At 46.7% G+C, this 21547-nt stretch overlaps 1 protein-coding gene across 28 annotated transcripts in view; it reads right to left on the minus strand.

Moving 5' to 3' along the window:
* msi2b (musashi RNA-binding protein 2b) overlaps positions 1–21547 on the minus strand; it is a 573147-nt gene that overhangs the window by 166464 nt on the left and 385136 nt on the right. For all 28 annotated transcript variants that reach the window (XM_043718217.1, XM_043718222.1, XM_043718221.1 and 25 more), the window contains one exon: positions 12476–12590. In XM_043718217.1, the coding sequence (XP_043574152.1) occupies positions 12476–12590 (115 nt within the window). The remainder of the gene's footprint in view (positions 1–12475; positions 12591–21547) is intronic.

Here is a 21547-nt window from a genome sequence, read left to right on the forward strand (position 1 = left end):
GTGAGGGCATGAAGGGGGTGAGGGCAAGAGTGGGAGAGAATGTGAGAGGTAGAAAGTGCAAAGGTAGAGAGCATGGGTGAGGTAGTGAGGAGGAGAAAATGAGGGAATGGCAGGGAGAGTATGAGGGGGTGCATGAATCTGAGTGAGACAGTGTGCAAGGGAGAGTAGGTGAGAGAACGTGCACGAGGGACCGAGTGTACAAGTACGTGCAAGAGCATGTGTCTGCAAGCGAGAGTGTGGGAGAGTCTGTAACAGGAAACAATGATCCAAGTCATTATTTAGACAATCCAATTTTACTCTTGTTTTATATTTCACTGCTCAAATCCCCTTGCCAAGGTCTTGTTTTCTGTGATTTAACAAGTTGTTTAGACAACGTGGGTCAATAAAAGAAATTGGTTACTGGCTTGATGCAGTCAGACTGATGTTGTGTCTGAAAAATGATTTTAGTGCTTTAGGCTGAAGCTGTCTTTGAGTGTTTAAGGCAGCACCCATAAGCACACATCACAACGAAAGCTGTTACCAGTGGCAGAGACATTTCTACTGGCAACCTTATTGCACAGATCTTTTAACAGAGTAATATCAAACTCATCTCACTGCCACTTAAATTGAGATTTATTTTAAACTTGTTAACACCACCAAAACAGCAAGAGAGGAATCTGACACAAGCTACTTTAGCACTGGTTCAAGAACATCAGCAATCATTTTGTTTTGCTAACTGATTGCAATTTTACTTGTAAGTGAAAAAGAAAACACATTAAACTTTGCCTGAGAGCGTGGAGGGAAGGACAGGGGAAAGAAAAGGCAAAGTGAGCGAATGAACTCAGAGAGAGAGCTGGAGAAGAGAGCTAGAAACACGAAGCAATCCAGAGAGATGGGGATAGCGAGGATAATGATCGAGAGGAACATTAGAACAGGTGCTATTTTTAGCAGACTGGTTAATACAGCTCCATCAAATTCCAGTGATTAGAAAAGACATTTGAACAACTTGTTAAAATAGTGCATGTCAAGAATTTGTTGAGTGGGTGGGGTGCAGAAAATTGGCAGGTCGACCGACCTAATCCCAGGAGGTAAAATAAATATTAAAGGAAGATGGTGCTGGTGGAAAAAAGGAGGGAATAACCAGGTAGGTGAAAAAGGGCACAAAGAGATAAAACAGAAAGAATAAAGAGATATCAGAAAGGAATAATGGGGGAGGGGGGCGCAATAGCAGATACAGTATAAAGGGGTAGAGCGCAAGGAATGAAGCAACCGGTACACAGGGTGAGAGATAAGGAGAAGGAAGGCAAGTGAGAGGGCAGGAGAGGAAGTGAGAGAGGACAGATGGCAGGTGCAGCAAGCAACTAAAAAGGCACATATCGCGGGCTTTTCTTGGAAGAGGGTCAGGGTCCTGCACTGAAGCTGCTGCATGTAGTTCAAGCCTCAGTGAGGCTTCACCTGGAGTACTGTGCACAGTTTTGTTCTCTTTTCGTACTTACAAAGAGGGAGTGCAACCAATATTCACCAGATTGATTCCTGGGATGGTGGGTCTGTGCTCTCGGGAAAGATTGAGGAGCTGGCTCTGTACTCGCTACCATTGAGAAGAATGAGAGGTGATCTCATTGAAGTATGTAAATTTCTCACAAGGCTAGATGCAGGAAGGGTGTCTCCCCTAAAGGCAGGGGTTTGTGAATATGAGGGGATGCAGTCTCGGAATAAAACACAGGACATTCAGGATTGAGGTGAGGAGGAAATTCCTGAATCTTTGAGAATTCTCTGTTCCAAGGCAGTGGAAGCTCAGCTGTTGAGTGTTCTCAGGACAGGATTGATAGATTTCTGGACATTAACTACATCAAAGGATATGGGGATAGTTTGGAAAGTGGTGCTGAGCTGGATGAAAAGCCGTGAGCTGGCTGAATGGCAGTGCAGGCTCGAGGGGCTGAATGGCCTCCTCCTGTTCCCAATTTCCTGTGTCCCTGTGACAGTTAGAGATAGGTGAGTGATAAAGAGAAAATGAAAGAGGGAGAAAAAAAGCTGAAGACAGATGAATAAGTGAGAGGTACAGAGAAACCAAACACAATAATTATAATGCAGCAGAAGGAGAGAGATGAACAAGTCAAAATTAATCTGATTTAATACAAGACTGGGAGAGACACAAGGTGACTTTTTCCTGTGTTTCTTGATGTTAGGAGAAGCTGGACAGTAAAAACCAACTACCTTGCAGCTATCCTGGCTGAGAAAGTGATTTAAGGACATTCACATCTAACACTTTAATAAGTGAAATATTATTGTCTTTCTGCTTATTAGTATTTAATGTGTTGAACGTAGACTGACCTGTGAGTGTACAGCAGGGATGGCTGAAATTACTTTTATAGCTGTGGGGTCTGTAGTGGGACGATGATGAACGGGAAGGTGCAGCAGGTTAAGGCAAGAATTGTGCATGATGGGGAAACGAGAAGCAGAGGCAGAAAATGCTTTCACCATTTCTCAACAACCGTCATAGGTCAAGCCAAGTCTGACTGAGGAGATGATTGCACATGTTATATTTTGGGGCTAGGTCACTAGTTTTTACCTTTTTTTGTACACTGTGTTAAAATATCTGCTCCAGGCTTCCAACTCACATTTCCATCTCCTCCTCCTGCTTTGTTAACTTGTTGCTTTAACAATCCCCATGCCACCACCCACCAAGTCACACACCCATCTTAACCAATCAAACACAGTGAACATCACTGAAGGTGAACTCACGTGATCAAATATTACAGTGACTGAAACGACGACAGAAATTGCTGGAGAAACTCAGCAGGTCTGGCTAATTCCAGGGAGAGAGAAAGCAGAGTCAATGTTTCGAGACAAGTGACCCTTCTTCAGATCAGAAGTAAGGTTCTAAAGGGGGTCACTGGATCTGAATTGTTAGCTTTGTTTTCTGTCCACAGGTGTTTCCAGGCCTGCTGAGTTTCTCCAGCAATTTCTGGATTTTTTTCCCCTTCAGAACTCCAGCATCGTTGCTTTATTATGGATTAATTGAACACTACGGGGATAATCTGCAACGTTCCCCAACCTTTGCAGAGTGACATCAGTCGGACTACAGGGCAGACCCAACCCCCGCCCCGTGCTGGGTGCGCAAGAGTCTAGGAAAGGATTTACGCAGAGCATGAGTCTTCGACAGAGACTGAAGGAACAGCCTGATGACCATGATTTTACAGAGTGGCACAAGAGGATGGAGTGAGGAGTGCCTAGTGGCTGTGGGCTGATACCCCAGCACAGTTCAGAGAGGAGGAGATCCAGTGCAGTCAACACAGTGGGCTCGATGAGAGGATGCAGGTACTGAAAGTCATCCTTTATCCTTGATTCACATCACTGTCTTTCATCCATTCCCTGTGCGGTTAAGATATTAACAGTTCTCCCAAAGTAATTTCAAGCTGTTTCAGGATCCCACATGTCTATTACACACAGAGGCAACCCACAAGCTCGGAGCTGTAATTCAAAATCCCTCACCTTTCTGTGCGAGTTGTCAAACCGAAGACATCTGTAAATGTGACAACTGAGCCCTGGCAAATTGCACCCTGCTCAAATTACTTTCTCGCTGCCTCTCACTGAACCTTGTGGAACTAATGTGAACTTAACAAAGTGGACTTGCTTTTCCTCTGAGACAGTGCTGCCAGATAAGACTGAGCTAAGCAGTTTATACCAAGCCCAGTTAGGAACCCAGCAATATGGGGATGTCACTGTGCTCCCCCACCCCCCCACAAACCTGCACATTCACTCAGTCATCGCCACTCCCTCGCTTAACTACATCTTACATGTGGAATCTGCAACCTGAAATCTGATAAATTTCAATAAGGTGGACAAAGGAAAGTTGTTCCCTTTAGGTGACGGTGCAGGAACAAGGGGGTAAAGTTCGGAGTAAGGGTCACCCGACCTGAAACGTTGACTCTGATCTCTCACCCCGGAGGCTGCCAGACCTACTGAGCTTTTCCATCAACTTCTGTTTTTGTTTCTGATTTCCAGCATCAGCAGCTCTCTTGGTCTTTACAAAGGTTTGATCTGTTGGATATGTGGGAAGGAGGGGAAGGACCTTTTTTTTACAGAGCGATTGGGAGGGAATAGCCAAAGTTTTTTCCTTGGGGTAGGAAAGTCCAAAACTAGAGGGCATAGGTTTAGGGTGAGAGGGGAAAGATATAAAATGGACCTAAGGTGCAACTTTTTCACACAGAGGGTGGTGCGTGTATGGAATGAGCTGCCAGAGGAAGTGGTGGAGACAAATACAGTATTTAAAAGGCATCTGGATGGGTACATGAATAGGATGGGCTTAGAGGGATAAGGTAAAAACAATGACTGCAGATTGCTGTGCGATTTCGAAGCTCCTCGGATGCTGCCTGAATTGCTGTGCTCTTCCAGCACCACTGATCCAGAATTAGAGGGATAAGGGCCACATGCTGGCAAATGGGACTAAATTAATTTTGGATACCTGGTCGGAACGGACAGGTTGGACTGAGGGTTCTGTTTCCGTGCTGTACAACTCATGATTCTAAAAGTGAACTCGCTGCCTATGATGCTGGTGGAAGTGGAGACCATCAATGAGTTTAGATTGGACTTGCTCTTGAGGGATGTGAACCTGCAGGATTACAGAGATGGAGCAAGGAATGGGACCGATAGAGGGCTCTGCAGAGAGCTGCCTGCACTCAATGGGACAAATAGCCTCCCTCTGTGCCAATGCAACTGGAATTCCCTTCTCTCACAGCTTTGAAATTTTCCATTTTGACTCCCAGCCTAAACCTCCACAGCCGCGTGAGGGAGAGTGTTCCGGATTTCCGGTATCTGGCCTGCGAAGAAACGACACACCAGATCCCACTGCTGAACGGGATGAACTTTGATTTTAAGATTCTTCTCCCTTGCTCCAGACTCCCTGCCCTTGTCCCACTGAAGAAAATTGCTCTCCGCGCCCCCCATTAGAATCTATCGTTCACCTTAAACACCTCAGTTCAATCTCCCATCGACCTTGCGTTCTCTAGGAATCCCGAGCCAGGCCCACACAACCTGTTCTCAGTATGTATTGGGGATCAAGGGTTACGGGAAGAAGGCAGGCGAATGGGGTTCAGAAACACATCAGCCTGTGTGCTGTTTGCATGTTCTTCCCATGTCTGCATGGGTTTCCTCTGGATGCTCCGGTTTCCTCCCACAGTTCAAACATGTGCAGGTTGGGGTGGGCTGGCCACTGCTAAATTGCCCAAAATGTTCAGAAATGTGCAGACTAGGTGGATTAGCCATGGGAAATACAGGAATAGGGTCGGGTCTAGGTGAGATGCTCTTTGGAGGGTCATTGAGAACTGAATGGGCCAAATGGCCTACTTGAAGCACTGAAGGGATTCTATGATTGAATGGCAGAGCACGCTCGATGGGCCAAATGGTCTAATTCTGCACCTATATCTTATCGCCTTTTGGTAACCCTCTCACTAACACTGCAGTATTAGTTGATCTTGTGATGATGCTGTCTCTTTAAAAAGGTTACTCTGTCCTTGGTTTTTCTGGAGAGGTTGTAAGTGCAGAGGTGCTGAAGAGGCTAGAGTATAACAGTTTTACAATGGAAGGGGAGTGTCCAGTTCTCCCAGTTCAGGATTTTTCTAATTTATTATTAGCTGTAGCAGTCACAAGACGGTTTCAGTACCAGACGCATTGCAAACTTCAGTAAATGATTCCTAACTGACTTTCTCCGAAATCTCTCTCTGGATGTTGTTCCCTCCTGCCTGCAAAAATCTGTGTTTGAATTTACCATTTTGCCATGGGGCGTGTTAATGGGATGTCACACATTGGAACAGTTAATTGGTTACATTTTGCAATCGGGTCGGTTAAGTTTTCCAATAGCTAAATTCTGTTTTCTTTTGTTTGTATTTCATCTGTAGTGTTTAAATAAATTCTGTTTTGCTGAAAGCCGAGTGGTTTGACCAGCTGCATCACACCTGGAATATCCACTGCACATCTACCTTTAAAATAAGAAAACATTAGGGTCTAGGCTACCTTCTTGAAATATTCGAGGGGGGTCTGGCCTTGTCCATAGCAGTCTATACCTTTGACCATGACTCCCCCACTGCACTCCCCCAAATCCCTAACCCACTTCTTCCACACCTGTAGATTCAGGTTCTAGAACTAGTGCTGACATCCCACCAACCAGTATCTCTAGGTCAGTCCATGAGCCAATGGGATTTATGGGAGGCAGGTGGAGTGCAGACCACCCTCAAATGGAGTAGAATATTCCCTCTTCCAGTACCAGATAACCACTCCCTGGCGGACTCTGGGAGGGGTTTGGAGTGACAAGGAAGGGTGGCAGTGACACTGGAGGGTTTGCCAAAATCTGGGATCCTCCTGCCTCAGAGCTCTCAAAGGGAGCATATGCTGGGGGGTCGTACAGAGCATGTCTCTGCAACCATCACTTAAGATCCCAGATATATCAGAAGCTACAGAGGGGTTGGAGAAATCAACAACCTTCAACAGGCTACAGATGCTGGACGTCAAGAAAATACTTGACAATTGGGATCAATAAAGATTTTGTGAAGCTTGTGGCACATGGCGAACACGGTTTAGGAATGGATCAGCCGTGATCTAGCTGTGTGGCACTGCAGCTCCGTGCAGACTGAGAGCCCCCACTTTAAGCCGTGACACAAGTTTGTTCCCGCCCGGTGGCGGCAAGGGGTGAAAGGTCAATACAGCAACCACGGCAACAGCCCTCTCCTTCATCTCCTGTTGCACAATTTTCTTTGGGTCAGGGAGGCGAGGCTTAACATTTCTAACATAACATTGCTTCAATTTTCCTGTTCATTTGTTGCGATAACGCCTGACTCCACTCCAGTGAGTCTGAGGTGGGACCCGAGGGGACAAATTGGCCTCAAAGATCAGCAGCACATTAACACCAGGATGCTTCATCATGAGCCAAATCATGGCTTGCGATGACCTCTGCGCCACTTCCATTAGCCACCTTTCTGATCTCCATCCCCTCTTTTGGCGTCAAGCCATTGATTTTTTCCTGCTCCAGTTCTTTCAGAGAACAGTCAATCTCACAGTAATTAACTTCCCTGATGCAAAACGCACTCAGGGAAGAGCTGAGCCGAGAGATCTTCGTGTCCGACTGTCCTTGGGAGCCATATGCTGGATGGGAAAGGGTGGTGGGGTAGGGGGTGAAGTGGAGGAAGGGGAGAGGGAAGAGGGTCAAGGGTCATGTTGTCTATACAAAGGTGAGGTGCGAGGGGACGGTGAAAGACTTGCGGGGGTGGGGGTTGTTTAACCTCTCAGACAGCTGGGGTACAGCCTGAGTCTTACCAATTGCGAGGAATTATTTCATGCTTCAGGTAGGATTTTGAGCAATTTGAATTGTTGATGCTGTTTTCATTCAAAATTAATTTCCTCAGTAACAAAATAGGCAGCCTGCTCTTTCTCTTTCGTTTAGTTATTAAAAAAAACATAAATGATTTTTCATTTATCCACCCTACCTCCCGCACCCTCCCCACCCAATTTAACACAATGACCTTTCACCTGTGTGTGCCCAAAATTCAATACAGCCCACTTGCACCTGTATTTTCAATGATGCTGTTTGGAAATAAGCAATGGCCAGGGTACCCAGGGAAAAGATTCCTGTCTCTTCCGAGTAGTGCCTTGGGATTCCTACATCCACCTGAAGGGGGCAGCTCAGGCTTGGGTTTGATCCAGAGCCTCTGACAGGGCAGCCCTCCCGCAGTACTGCCCTGGAGTGTCACCCTGCCTGCACTTTGTGCTCAAAATCCATCTTATCACAGAAAGTTCACAAACTTAATGTCACCACGTTAATCCAAGCAAAGGACAGAACCAAAATCCAGAGAAGTATTAGGTGATGCACTTAGGCAGGACGGACAAGATAAGGGAATACATGATGAACGGTAGGAGCCTGGAAACACTTGGTGAGCACGTCCATTGGTCTCTGAAGGTGTTAGGTGGATGATGCAGCTAAGAAGGAATATGGGATACTCATCTTTATTAGGCAAGGCATTGAGTTAAGGGACATTATGCTGGAACAGTATAAAATATTAGTTAGGCCACTGCTAGGGAATTGCGTGCAGTTCTGGAATCCACATTCTAGGACGGATGTGATAGAACTGGACAGGGTGCAGAGAAGATTTATCAGGATATTGCCTGGGCTGAAGAGTTTATGAAGAGGGGTAGGACAGACTGAGGCTGTTTTCATTACATCACAGGAGACCGAGGGGGGACATGACTGAGAGGTGTATCAGTACAAGGGGCACAGATAGGGTAGACAGGAAGGAACTTTTCCCCTTGATGGAGGGATCAATGACCAGGGGGCATAGGTTGAAGATGTGGAGGGGAATTGAGAAAACATTTTTCATTCAGAGGCTGGGTGGGGATCTGGAACTCACTGCCTGTAAGGGTGGGAGATGCTGAAACCCTCACCACAGGGAAGTAGCATATAGATGTGAAACCAAGGTTCTGGAATAAGTGCTGGAAATGGGATATTTAGGTGGTTGTTTTTGACTGGCACGGATACAAAGGGCTGAAGGGCCTCTATTTCACTGCTATGAATCTAAACTACTACTGCAACATTTTCTCACTGGATTCTGGATTCTCCCACAAGAGGAAACATCCACCCACAAGTACATCCCATTTATCTGACACCTTAAAGGCCCGACATACAAACTGAGCTCTTGAAGCAAGCCAGCAATCCCACAGCTAAGACAGAGACATAGAAAAAGTAATTAAAACACTCCACTCCCTCCCCCTTACCCCAATCATTCGGAGGCTAGGCGACGCACAAATGCAGGGCTACTTCCACTTACACACCAACAAGGAAGAAGAGTAGGCCACTCGGCCCGTCGAGCCTGTTCGGCCATTCAGTAAGATCGTGGCTGATCTGATTTTAACCTCAACTCCATGTTCCTGCATATCCCTGATAATCCTTCACCCATCTTGGTAATCAATAATCTACTGCATCTGCCTTAAAACAACGATTTAAAAATTCTACACTGAGTTCCTTTGGAGGAAGGAAATTCCAAAGACTCTCAGCCCTCTGAGGGAAAGCATGTTCCTCACCTCTGATTTGAAAGGGTGCCCTTTTACTTTTAAACTGTGATCCCTAGTTCTGGATTCTCCCTAAAAGGAAACATCCTTTTGACACACCCTGGTCAGGTTCCCTCAGAATCTATGTTGTAATTAAGTCACCTCCAGCTTCTCTAAACTACAGAGAATGTGGGCCTGGCCTGTCTACTCTTTCCTCATATGCACCTTCGAGACCAAAACTTCTCTACCTTCCTTTCACTTGTGGTGGGGCAGTACTGCACCATCTCCACCTGGATCCTATTCCCCAATCTTCACAGAATCATAGAATTCCTACAGTGTGGAAATAGGCCCTTCGGCCCAACTAGTCCACACCAACCCTCCAAACAGTATCCCACCCAGACCCAATCCCCTACTACTCGATATTTACCCCTGACTAATGTACCTAACCTACACCTCCTTGAACACTATAGGCAATTTAGCATGGCCAATCTGCCCTAACCTGCACATCTATGGACTGTGGGAGGAAACTGGAGCACCCATAGGAAACCGACACAGACATGGGAATACGTGCAAACTCCTCACAGACAGTTGCCCGAGGCTGGAATCGAACCTGGGTCCCTGACGCTGTGAGGCAGCAGTGTTGATCACTCAGCCACCATGCCACCCTAGTCTTGAGTTGGTCTATCAACCTCTTCCTGTTTAGCTCTGGCACTGCTGCCTCAGGAGCACAGTGCACTGTCCTCCAGCCCTCGTATGAGCCCTCAAGCCAAGGACGACAGCCTCAGTGAGCACAGAGGACTGCGCCTTGGACACTGCCACCAGGAACAATGCCCACCACCTTCTCTTTGTCACTTTTTTTTCGATTTGCCTCAAATGAAACAAGACTGAGCAGATACCTTGGGAATCCCGGCACATTTTTATAGTAAGTTGGATCCACATGCAGCAGAAAATGTCGGTGATGATTTGAAAGCAATGGAGGCATTAGGAGTTTAGACAGGGAGGGCCTACTGAGCATCTGAGCCTGATTTGATTAGGGACAATTGATTGTACATCTCAATCCAATTAGAGCCCATTTGGGAAGCCAATGAACACATCTTCTAGGTTTTGACTGCCTCTGCCAGCTTTCCTCAGTTATTTGTCAAACCGTATCAAGCTACAAAGGGAGAAAGGACCAATCCTGTAATTATTATTAATAGAAACACTAAGGTTTACAGGCTAGGGGGTGGTTGGGTTGAGTGGAAAGAGGGGAACAGAGGCAGGAATGAAATGTAGCTTTGTTTTTGATATGCTGTCTTTTTTGACAGACAAGGGTTAATCACAAATAAAGTGCTTCATCCAAAGCATCACGCAGGCATGGCCTAAATAAGTTCCCCATCCCTCTGCAACCCGATGTCAATGGAGTGAGGGCTGGAAGATCTGCTGCATTGTCAGTTCTTTGACTCTGGGACCAGTGGACCACAGCAATCACTGCCACCTCTCCCCACTGCCCCCCCCCCCAAACCAGGTCTCTTGGCCCATCAAGTCTACACCGACCCTCCCCCAAAGAGCATTCCACCCAGACCCACCCCCATCATATCCCTATAAACCTGAATGACCCACCTGGCCTACACATCCCTGGACACTTTAGAAAAGCCAATCCACTTGGACCTGCACATCCTTGGACCATGGGAAGAGAATATGAAAACTTCACATAGACAGTTGTCCAAGGCTGGAATCGAACCCAGGTCCCTGGCGCTGTGAGGCAGCAGTGCTAACCACTGATCCACCGTGCTGCCCCATTGTGACTCATTTTCTGTCCAAGCTGATTTTCAGAGTTCATTGTCTCTGGTCATATGTGGAATGGGGTCTTTAGGGTGTGATTGGGGGAAGGCTGCACACCAAGCTGCACATACAGAGTCGGAACAGTTCAATGCACAGACAGTGGCAATTCGGCCTTCTGTGCTCACCCTGGCTCTCCAAATCAGTAACGTACCGAGTGCCATTCGCCCACCCTCTCCCTGCTGGGCCAGGGATTGAAATCATAGGCCTCACTGCTGATTCTGCCCTTGACTCCCAGATTCTCCCCATGACCCTAAACCATAAACCCCTTATGACCCCACCCTATAACTTCCTTCCCCAACCCCACCACATAAACACCTCTCCCTTATCCACCCCATAAACCCTCCCCACATAAACCCTTCCCCTGTCCCCAGGGCAGCAGCCCTGCCACCTGTAGCCCTGACCCCAATGCCAGTTACTGGACCCTGATGAACCCCCTGCTCCAGGCCCTGACTCCCTGTGACCCTGCGTACTCTTACTGATCAGAGAACAATCAAACTCCCATCACATTATCGAGCAGACCCTAACCACTCACCACAGGAAATAATTTCCCCTCTTGTCTCCACTAATTTTTCTAATCAAACCATTCAGGGATGTTATTACACTCTCTGGAACAGGTGGGACTTGAACCTGGGTCACCCAGTCCAGGGGTAGAGACTACCATTGTACTACAAAAGGGTCCTCCTGTGTCCAATGATTCCTTTGCTAAATACCTTCAATCTTTGCCTTCTGATTCTAGATCTTTCCGCTAACGGAAAACAGATTTCCTCTCTGCTCTGTCACCCGTGGTGGGAGCTAACACTTCCTAAGGATGCAGAGAAGCACATGGTTGGACGAGGCGATGGCATTGTGGTAATGTCACTGGACTGGTAATCCAGACTACCTCCAAGATAATGTTCTGGGACTCCAGGTTCAAACCCCACCAAGGTGGATGTTGAAATGAGAACTCGATAGCAAACAAACATAAAATCTGCAATTGAATTCCATGAGATCACTGTCAACCATTGTTTAAAAACCACGTGGTTCACAAACATCCTTCAAGGAAGGAAATTTGCTGTCTTTACCCGGACCAGGCCATTCCAAACTCAAGCCCACATGTGACTGCAGTCAATAAGTAAATGATGTGGAGGAGCCGGTGTTGGACTGGGGTGGACAAGGTCACAAGTCACACAACACCAGGTTATGGTCCAACAGGTTTATTTGAAATCACAAGCTTTCAGAGCACTGCTCCTTGATTATAACCTGGTGTTGTGTGACTTCTGAATAAATAAGTGAATATATCGAAAAATCAGGTCTTGTCAGAGATGCCCATATGCCACTAATGAATAAATCAGGATAAATTCAGATTAATAAACTTGAGATTTTCCCCCATCCCTAATAAATAAATTTCCAACCTTAAATATTAACCTGATTAATTTAATTCTGAAACTCAGTGAAGATTAATCAACTGCGTTCACTCCGGCTATGTTAATTAAATCATTCAACCTCTTTGCTGATTTATTCATTCAGGTTACACCTTAGCAATTCTATTAAAATCTCTTCAGAAAACCTCCAACACTCAACCCGCTCACATCCTTCCCCCGGCCCCACAACCCCCTCCCCATCCCCACAAAATGGCAGAGTAAAAATGGAGTCAAGGCCTTACCCAGCATTCCCATTCCCAGCATAAAAGCGTCCATAGTATACGGTAATCCCCGAGCACGGCCCCGTGTTCCTGGTGGGAACATCACCTCCTTAGGCTGTGCTTTCTTACATTCTACCTGTTGAGGGAGGGCAATGCAGAGAGAGAAAAATACAGACAGAATCAGCCAAGTGTTAGAACAAAGAGCCTTATTCAGTCAGAAGGAAAACAGGCCTGACTTTACTGAGCACCTGTCCTTAAATGTCTGCTGGTGTGGCATGGTGTCAAACTAATTCTCCAAGATTTATTTATTTAAAAATCAACTTGAGGGCTGAACTGAGGCACATTTTACAACCAACTCATTCCGTATAAAATAGTACAAAAAAATCGATAGAAAGAGCAGTTATGAATAGTAACACTGCCTATGAGACTTGGCTCTTTACATTATAAGAGTTCAAGCTTTGACAGTCACGATGGTCTGTTCAAAGAAGGTCTTGTGGAGGAGTGTGGGCAGCCACGCTCACACAATTTTTTTTTCCTTCTGGACCTCCAAGGTCTGTGAGTGAGTGGCAGCTGGAGGTCGAGCCAGGGAATGGCATTAATAAGCTGGGTCACAGTCTAAGGTTATGGGGTAGGCCATTGAGAATGAGGAGAAATGTCTTCACCTAGAGAGTGGGGAGCCTGTGAAATTCCCCACCACAGAAAGCGGTTGAGGTCAAAACATTGAAGCTTTCTGGGGAGTTAGATACAGTTCTTCGAGCTAAAAGGATCAGTGGGCATGGGGGAGGAAGTGGGAAAAGGGGACCGAGTTAGATGATCAACATTGGTCATGCTGTACAGCTGAACAGAGTTGAAGGGCCAAATGGCCTACTCCTGCCTCCATTTTGTATGTTTCTAGGAAAGCAAGGTCAGAGTAAGCAGATATTTCATTAGATATAGTTCTTAGGGCTATAGTTTTTACTATTTAAGAGCTGAATAGATTAATCTTCTCTTAGATACTTGACATATAAAAACAAAAAGCACAGAAAATAATCACTTCTGTACAAAATAAAATTCATTAGGGATCAAAGGGCCTGGGGACTGAGCTGCCATGACCATATCGGATGGGGGAATGAAAGGCCGAATGGGCCGAATGGCCTACTCCTGCTCTTATTTTGTACGTTTCCCATGTGTAGGCTCTCCAATCAGAGGAGCAGCTTAAAGGAAAGGACTGTGGGCAGCGCTCCTGTCCTTCTGAGCCAGAAACTGTGGACCTGGTGGACAAGGAAGGTGTTGTTTATGGAGAGGTCAAACAGTATCAACCTGAAGTTCCTTCCTGCTCAGGGGGTGATGCAGCCCCTCCCATCACCATCCATGGTGCTGGTCTACAACAATACACGGGCAAGTGAGTATTGCCCTAGTAACCGAGACTCGCAGAGTGAATGATAACACAGACCGGCACCAGAGTCTGTCCATCATGCAGCAGGGTTATGAAATGCCTTGGAACAGTCTACTGCCATTAAAGGGCGCGATGTAAACTCAAGCTGCTGGCTTCATTTACACCTCACTGAACAACACAGGGCGCATGTTTAAAAACATCCCATTACAAACACAGCCACAGGGATTTCCAAGAATTAACAGAAAATATGGCAAGTAGTGGATATCAGAGAAAAGGCCAGTGGCGGCTTTTGAAAAGCAAAGTGATTATGCCCAACAAACGAGAAGCAAGGAAGACGTCATTCACCCCCTCAAGCCTGTTCCCCCATTCAGTAGGATTGTGCTGATCACTTTCCCGCACGGTCCCCATTATCTCCCATAAGCCCTTGGTTCTGGTGTCTCTTTCAGCCAGAAGGGGAAACAGACTCTCAGTGTCTAGACAGCTGTGTTCTCTGACAAGTTTCAGTGAGGTTGCCTCCCATTTCTTCAAACACTGCAATAACCTCTCGTCAGGGGAGTGCTCTCTCATTCCAAGACTTTCTCTGGACGGGATCTCAATGGGGAGGAAGTGGGTGGGAGTCTTCACAAGTAAGAATAAATCATCACCAAACGATACACCAAAAAAAAAATCCAGAGAAGCTATTTGGCTTATTGAGCCTGTCCTAGCTTCTTCCTGATGAAGAGCTTATGCCCGAAACGTTGACTCTCCTGCTCCTCGGATGCTGCCTGACCTGCTGTGCTTTTCCAGCACCACACTCTCGACTCTAGCTTCTTCACCGGGTGACCCAACTATTGCCACTTCTTTTTGTTCCTCAGTTATTAGAAATACCTCCTGGGTTCACAATTTGAATGGGAAGGGTTGAAATTGATGGCTGCTATGGAGCTGTGTTGCATCGTCGATGAAGAGCTAGGCTGGCCATCAGGCTCCGGTCTCGGAGACACAAGTCCCGAGCTCTCTAGAAGCCGCGAGCTGGAGATAATGAGGAAAAGCAACACATCAAACAAAATTAAATTGGGTTTGTACTTTGACAAAACAGCTCAGGTAATAGGAGCGTGTGAGTCAACTTGCTTTGTGCTTTGAGTGAGGCTTTGACAAGTTTATTGCAACAAGTGTTATTTATAGCCCTCTAAATCCACGTCTGCATCAGCCAGGATGTGGACAGAAGCTGCAGTGATCCTGTTCATGAGACTGGAACGTCTTAACAAAGCAGAGATTTAACAAGGGGATAGTCTGTGACAGGCTGAGCTGGTAGGGACCAGCCAACAATCAGCCTTCGACTGTTGCTACGGCAATGATGTCACAGCACACCACGATAAGTGCACCGATACAAATTTTACTGAGAAATGTAGTCATTATCGCGGATGATTACATTGTAATGACAACACAGGAGCTAGCCCGAACCGGTAATGCTATTCTACACGAGTTCCCCTCCCCTCCCCACCCCTCCCTCCTATAACCAGCTTAATTAGAAACCCTTACATCCCCTTCTCCCTCTGCTGTTTATTGTGCTGGCCTTAAACCCACTGACATTATTTGCTGCAGCTCCTCCTACAAGGGCATCGCTCTGGGTTGGAGCCAGGTGGAGGCAAAATCCGTGGGAAGCATCCCAGCATTTTGAGACCCACCACCAACAACAAAATGAAGAAGGAATGGTGAGAGTGATGGAAAGAACAAGGTATGCGCTGAAGGAATGTCATGCAAGCAAATATCATTGCACATGGTGACGAGGGCTATAAACGTTGTCGCTTCATCAGCCTTCACGCATCCACAAAGTATCAACTTATCCCACAGATGAGTGAAGTTCGCACCTTAACTTATATCAACCACATACCTAATGGTTGGGTGATCTCCTAACTGGAGGATATCAAAAACAGAATGCAGTGGATCTAAACTGGACAAAAAGGAAACCAGAAACAGAATGCAGAATATCTAAACTGGACCGAAGGATAAAGAAAAGTAAAAGGAGTGAAAATCAATTCAGTGCCACTACAGGGAATACCAAGTGCCAGGAACAGGGAGAGGCTGAACAGGCTGGGGCTGTTTTCGCTGAAGCGTCGGAGGCTGAGGAGTTACCTTATAGAGGTTTACAAAATCATAAAGGGCATGGATAGGATAAATAGACAAAGTCTTTTCCCTGGGGTGGGGGATCCAGAAGTAGACTACAGATTACAGATTTACAGATTACAGTAGAGGGCATAGGTTTAGGGTGAGAGGGGAAAGACATAAAAGAGACCTTAGGGGCAACTTCTCCACGCAGAGGGTGGTACGTGCATGGAATGAGCTGCCAGAGGAAGTGGTGGAAGCTGGTACAATTACGGCATTTAAAAGGCATTTGGATGGGTATATGAATAGGAAGGGGTTGGAGGGATATGGGCCAGGTGTTGGCAGGTGGGACTAGATTGGGTTGGGATATCTGGTCAGCATGGACAAGTTGGACCGAAGGGTCTGTTTCCGTGCTGTACATTTCTCTGACAATGACACATGAAGCTGGAGTAACTCAGCAGGTCTGTTAGAATCTGGACGTAGAAACAGTGTTAACACTTCGAGTCCCCACAGAACTTGTGTTTCTCTCAACAGATGCTGCCAGATCTGCTGAGGTTCTCTAGCATCTGCAGTTCTTTTATTTTAGAGAGGTATAAATATTCAGTAGCAATAGGTTCAGCTACATTGCCCTGTAGTGCAGTTTGACAAATCTGAGCCCCACATGTTCAGGAATGCCTGGCTAACCCGCTCTGTTACTGATGTTGGTCTCTTTGAGAGTACATTTTCTCCCCACAGCCCTGGTCTCTATCTTATTCTTACACTGCACTGCCAACTACACCTGGGAGTGGAGGCTCCCTATTAGTGTCCTGCTATCCTTCTCTCTCTCATCTCCTGGATGGTTAGATCACTAATGAGCTGTGCATCATGAAATGCTGCAGCAGAGTATCAGAAATGGCCAGGCAGCTTTCCTTATTAATGTCGAACTTAACAACTTCTGTAAATTTCACTTTTGCAGAAGAGTCCCTGAGCTTGGTCTGACAGTTCAGAAGTACACATTCCAAAGTCAAATCGCTCGCAGTTTATGGGGTGTGTAGCTCATAATGCCAACTACTAAAGGTAACAAAGGGACATGACTTTAAAGTGCATCAAAGTGTTAGTTAACATTTTCCACTTGGCTTCGGTGTGATGGGCTTGTTAAGCAGAATATACAATGCTCCTTTTCCAATATAATCTCTGTCTCTCATCTTCGGAAGTGCATTATCCTGATTAACATTCCTTTTTAAACGGCGGTCCTGTGTGTCTGAACTCACTCCTCCATCTTTAGCCAGGGTTTCTGGGAGAGAAATGTCAACCAATGGGAGAGTAGAGGAATGGGAGAGTGAGCAGAACCTCACACACTCCTGCTTATACCTGTCAGCCGGGGCTCCCTGATTAGATCAGGTTAACAGCCCCAATCAGGGAACTCCTATTCTACGAGGTCCACCTGGCTGACCTCGTTACAATCAAGATTAGAGTGTTGCTGGAAAAGCACAGCAGGTCAGGCAGTATCCGAGGAGCAGGAAAATCGACATTTCGGGCAAAAAGCCCTTCAATCAGGAAACAGGATTCCTGATCAGGAAACAGGCTTTTGCCCGAAACGTCGATTTTCCTGCTCCTCGGATACTGCCTGACCTGCTGTGCTTTTCCAGCAACACTATAATCTTGACTCTGACCTCCAGCATCTGCAGTCCTCACTTTCGCCTGCATCCCTTTGGGGGAAGATTAAAAGCTTTGTGCCGACTGGGAAACGATGAAAGGAACCGTCTGCCTCAAGTGCCAGTGTTGTCACCATCTTCAGACACATCTCATTTCCCATTTTCAGCCCGTGGTAAGGTCACAGATGGAGTGGCCCAAACCCAACCAGGGGAACGTTTTCTCATTTGCACCATTTAATGTTGTTGGCAACCAGGTCTCCCTTTGTGCTGCAGGATTTACGGCCAAATACAGAGGCGGGGTGGCTGCAAACAGCACCTGGAAGATTGCTTTGATCTTATCCAGATTATTACGAGACAGAATCCTAATTGGTAGCACCAGCCTGTTCCTCTTGTTGGGGCTACACATTACTGTGCACCAAAGTTACATTAACAATGCGCCTGGAATGTTTTATTTGCTAATAACGCTGCCATCGGCTTTCCCATTACACAGTGAGGCTCAAAGATGGGCTTCAGGTCGGAAACCAAATTATTGCCACAATGGGTTTTGTTTTGCCCGGCAGGAGAGTGGCGGGGGTGAGGGGGGAGAGATGGAGGGGCTGGGAGTCACATATCAAGGACGGTACTGTCGCCACGTTTGACAAGATGACCCCCCCCCGCTGAGTGTAAAGGAAAAGCCCACGGCAGGAACGCTGGCTTCTCTGATTCTCCAACCTCCCACCCCCCACTCCCAAGCCCTCCACCAGCGAGAGACGACTTTCCCAACTGCCATGCCCCTTCCATGGAGCAGCCGGTGTCCGAGTCAGGAATGCTCTGGAAGAACACCCAGGATGTGTAACAGGAAATGGTATCTCCATACCCCCTCCCCTACATATACTTCCTCGGGATTCTCCGGCCCTTACACACAACTGGTCTCAAAGCCTGACCTCCCTGGGCCCCCACACTCAGCAAAAAGATGCAACTGTCCACCTCCTGCAGGTCAGCAACAGTTAAAGAGCACACAGCCAGCTAACTCCACAAGAAACAGAGGCAGCAGCAGGCCATTCGGCCCCTCTTACACTGAGATCATGGCCAATCTGAATGGGGCACTAAGAGTCATTGAGTACAGCACAGAAACAGATCCTTCGGTCCAACCCAATCTAGTCCCATTTGCCAGCATTTGGCCCACATCCCTCTAAACCCTTCCTATTCATATACCCATCCAGATGCCTTTTGAATGTTGGAATTGTACCAGCCTCCTCCACTTTCTCTGGCAACTCATTCCATACACGCACCACCCTCTGTGTGAAAAAGATGCCCCCTTAGGTCCCTTTTAAACCCTTCCCCTCTCACCCTAAACCTATGCCCTCTAGTTCTGGACTCCACCACCCCAGGAAAAGACCTTGACTATTTACCTTATCCATGCCCCTCATGATTTTGTAAACTTCTATAAGGTCACCCCTCAGCCTCTGATGCTCCAGGGAAAACAGCCCCAGCCTGTTCAGCCTCTCCCTATAACTCAAACCCTCCAACCCTGGCAACATCCTTGTAAATTCAACTCCCATTTCCTGCTTGTCACTCATAACCTATGACCCCCTTGTCCATCAAAAGTCCAACTCAGCCCTGGATATATTCAATATAAGGGGAGGCGATGGCCTAGAGGTATCATCGCTGGACTGTAGAGCCAGGTATTGCTCTGCGGACCTGGGTTTGAATCCACTTGCAAACATAAAACCTGGGATTAAAAGTCTAATGATGGCCATGAATCCATTGTGGGACATATCCATTTGGTTCACGAATGTCCTTTAGGGAAGGAAACTGCCATCCTGACCTGGTCTGGCCTACACGTGACTCTAGGCCCACAGCAATGTGGTTGACTCTTAACTGACCTCTGGGCAATTAGGAATGGGTAATAAACGCTGGCCCAGCCAGTGACACCCACATCCATGAAGGAATAAACAAAAAAATATAAGCCACTGCTCTGTGGAAAAAAGGTTTCCAGAGTCGATCAACAGTTCCTCTTCTCTTTAGGGAGATCCCTAATTTTTAAACGGTGTGTTCTAGTTGTACCCAAACGATGGTGAAGGTAAATCCTGGACATGGGGCAGTGGGGTCTCCTGAAGAGAGTGACACATGCTTTTGTGTTGGTGTGTTCAGGAAATTGGAATTTCCCTCAGAAAGGTCCTCCTTGTCTAAGTACCTGACTTGACATTTAGTCACTTCTTCACCGCCGTAGTGCTTCCAGTGGTTTGCTTCTCTCCCATTCTGTGAGGACATTTCCTCCAAAGGAACGCTCCCTCAAATCTGGGAAGGAGGTGGAAATGTCTGCCTGACATTCCTCAGGTACAAGAGGTGTGTGTGTGTCTGTGACTCTTTGTGTGCATGTGTGTGCGTGTGTGTGTGCGCGCCTGTCTGTGTGTGTGTCTCTAGGTGTGTTTGTGTGTAGGTGTGCATGTCTGTCTGTGTGTATATGTGTGTGTATTTGTGTCTGTGTGTGGGTGTGGGTATGTCTGTCTGTGTGTGTGTGTGTGTGTGTATATGTAAATGTGTGCGTGTCTTTGTGTGTGTGTGAATGTGAGTGTGTTGAGACTCATCGACAGCAACTCTCTCTGAAACAGGTGATGGCAGCATCACTTAAACAGGGGATGGTGTTAGCCAATCAGCCAACCTTTCACTGTACCAGAGCCGAAGGGAGATTTATAATCAGCAGGACATTTCCCCTTCATGGGAGAGTCTAGGACCAGACAGCACAGTCTCACCAATTAGAGACTGAGAATGAGGAGCAATTTCCTCTCTCAGAGAGTTGTGTGTTTTCCGAGGCCCTTGCCACAGAGAGCTGTGGGGGTTTGTGTATGTTTGAGACTGACATCAATAGAATCCTGATCAGTCGAAGAAATCAAGGTTACAGGGAATGGGTAGGAAAATGGACGTGAGGAATGTCGGATCAGCCACAATCCTATTGAATGGGAGAGCAGGCTCAAGGGGCCAAATGGCCTACCCTTGTTCCTATTTCTTATGGTCTTAAAGGAACCGATGGATACAGAGGACTGACAGGAAGTGGAGTCGAAGCCACAGTCAGATCAGATTAGACCTTGACTGCACTCCTTCTATTGCCACAACATCCTTCCTTTGATAAGGAGACCAAAACTGCACACAACACAGATTTGGCCTCACCAAAAACACATTCCTAATAGACCCAATTTCTTTATCTACTGACTGTAATGTCAAAGGCCAATATAACAGCCATCATCTTACCGAATGTCATAGCAGGCTAGAGGGGCGAATAGCCAACTCCTACTGCAACGTCTCATGTAAGTGAAGCAAGAAGTGTGAAGGGGAGAAATCAGGATAGAGAAGGGAGCTGGTTGCAGTTCGACCGTAGTGTTAGGATATCACAGGGTAACAGGATCTCTCCCATTCAATAAACCTGCTCTTTCAGTCTCAAAAGATTCTCTATAGTAGCCAAGTGAATTTTCATTTCAGCTTTGATAGAGTCTGGCAGCATCTGAAGAGGGAGCTGAACAGGAGTCTTTTGAAGCTCTCTTATAGATGTAGAGACATGCATTCAGATCATCGGAAAAAGAAATACACCTATTCATCAGTCACAATGTTTGTACATCCATTCATAGCTGTCAATGGGTTTACTCTCTGCAGCAAATCCAATCCACTACAACCCTTCACTGAATATGACCTGATACACTTCCACACTAGGCAAAAGTGAGGACTGCAGATGCTGGAAACCAGAGTTTAGATCAGAGTGGTGCTGGAAAAGCACAGCAGGTCAGGCAGCATCCGAGGAGCAGGAAAATCAACGTTTCGGGCAAAAGCCCTTCATCATTCCTGATGGGTCTCTTCCATCTGCATGAGACCAGCCCTACCCAGGAGACAACACCCATCTTACGGCAGGTGTACAGACCACAGAGTTCAGAGGAGGCTGAGTGAGGGAAAAGATCACATCACGATGGTGAATGTGAGCAACTGGGAACATAATGTACAGCAGCAAATAAATAAACAGGGAGGGGGGAA

Source organism: Chiloscyllium plagiosum, chromosome 28 (genome assembly GCF_004010195.1).
Source record: "Chiloscyllium plagiosum isolate BGI_BamShark_2017 chromosome 28, ASM401019v2, whole genome shotgun sequence".
Taxonomy (NCBI): domain Eukaryota; kingdom Metazoa; phylum Chordata; class Chondrichthyes; order Orectolobiformes; family Hemiscylliidae; genus Chiloscyllium; species Chiloscyllium plagiosum.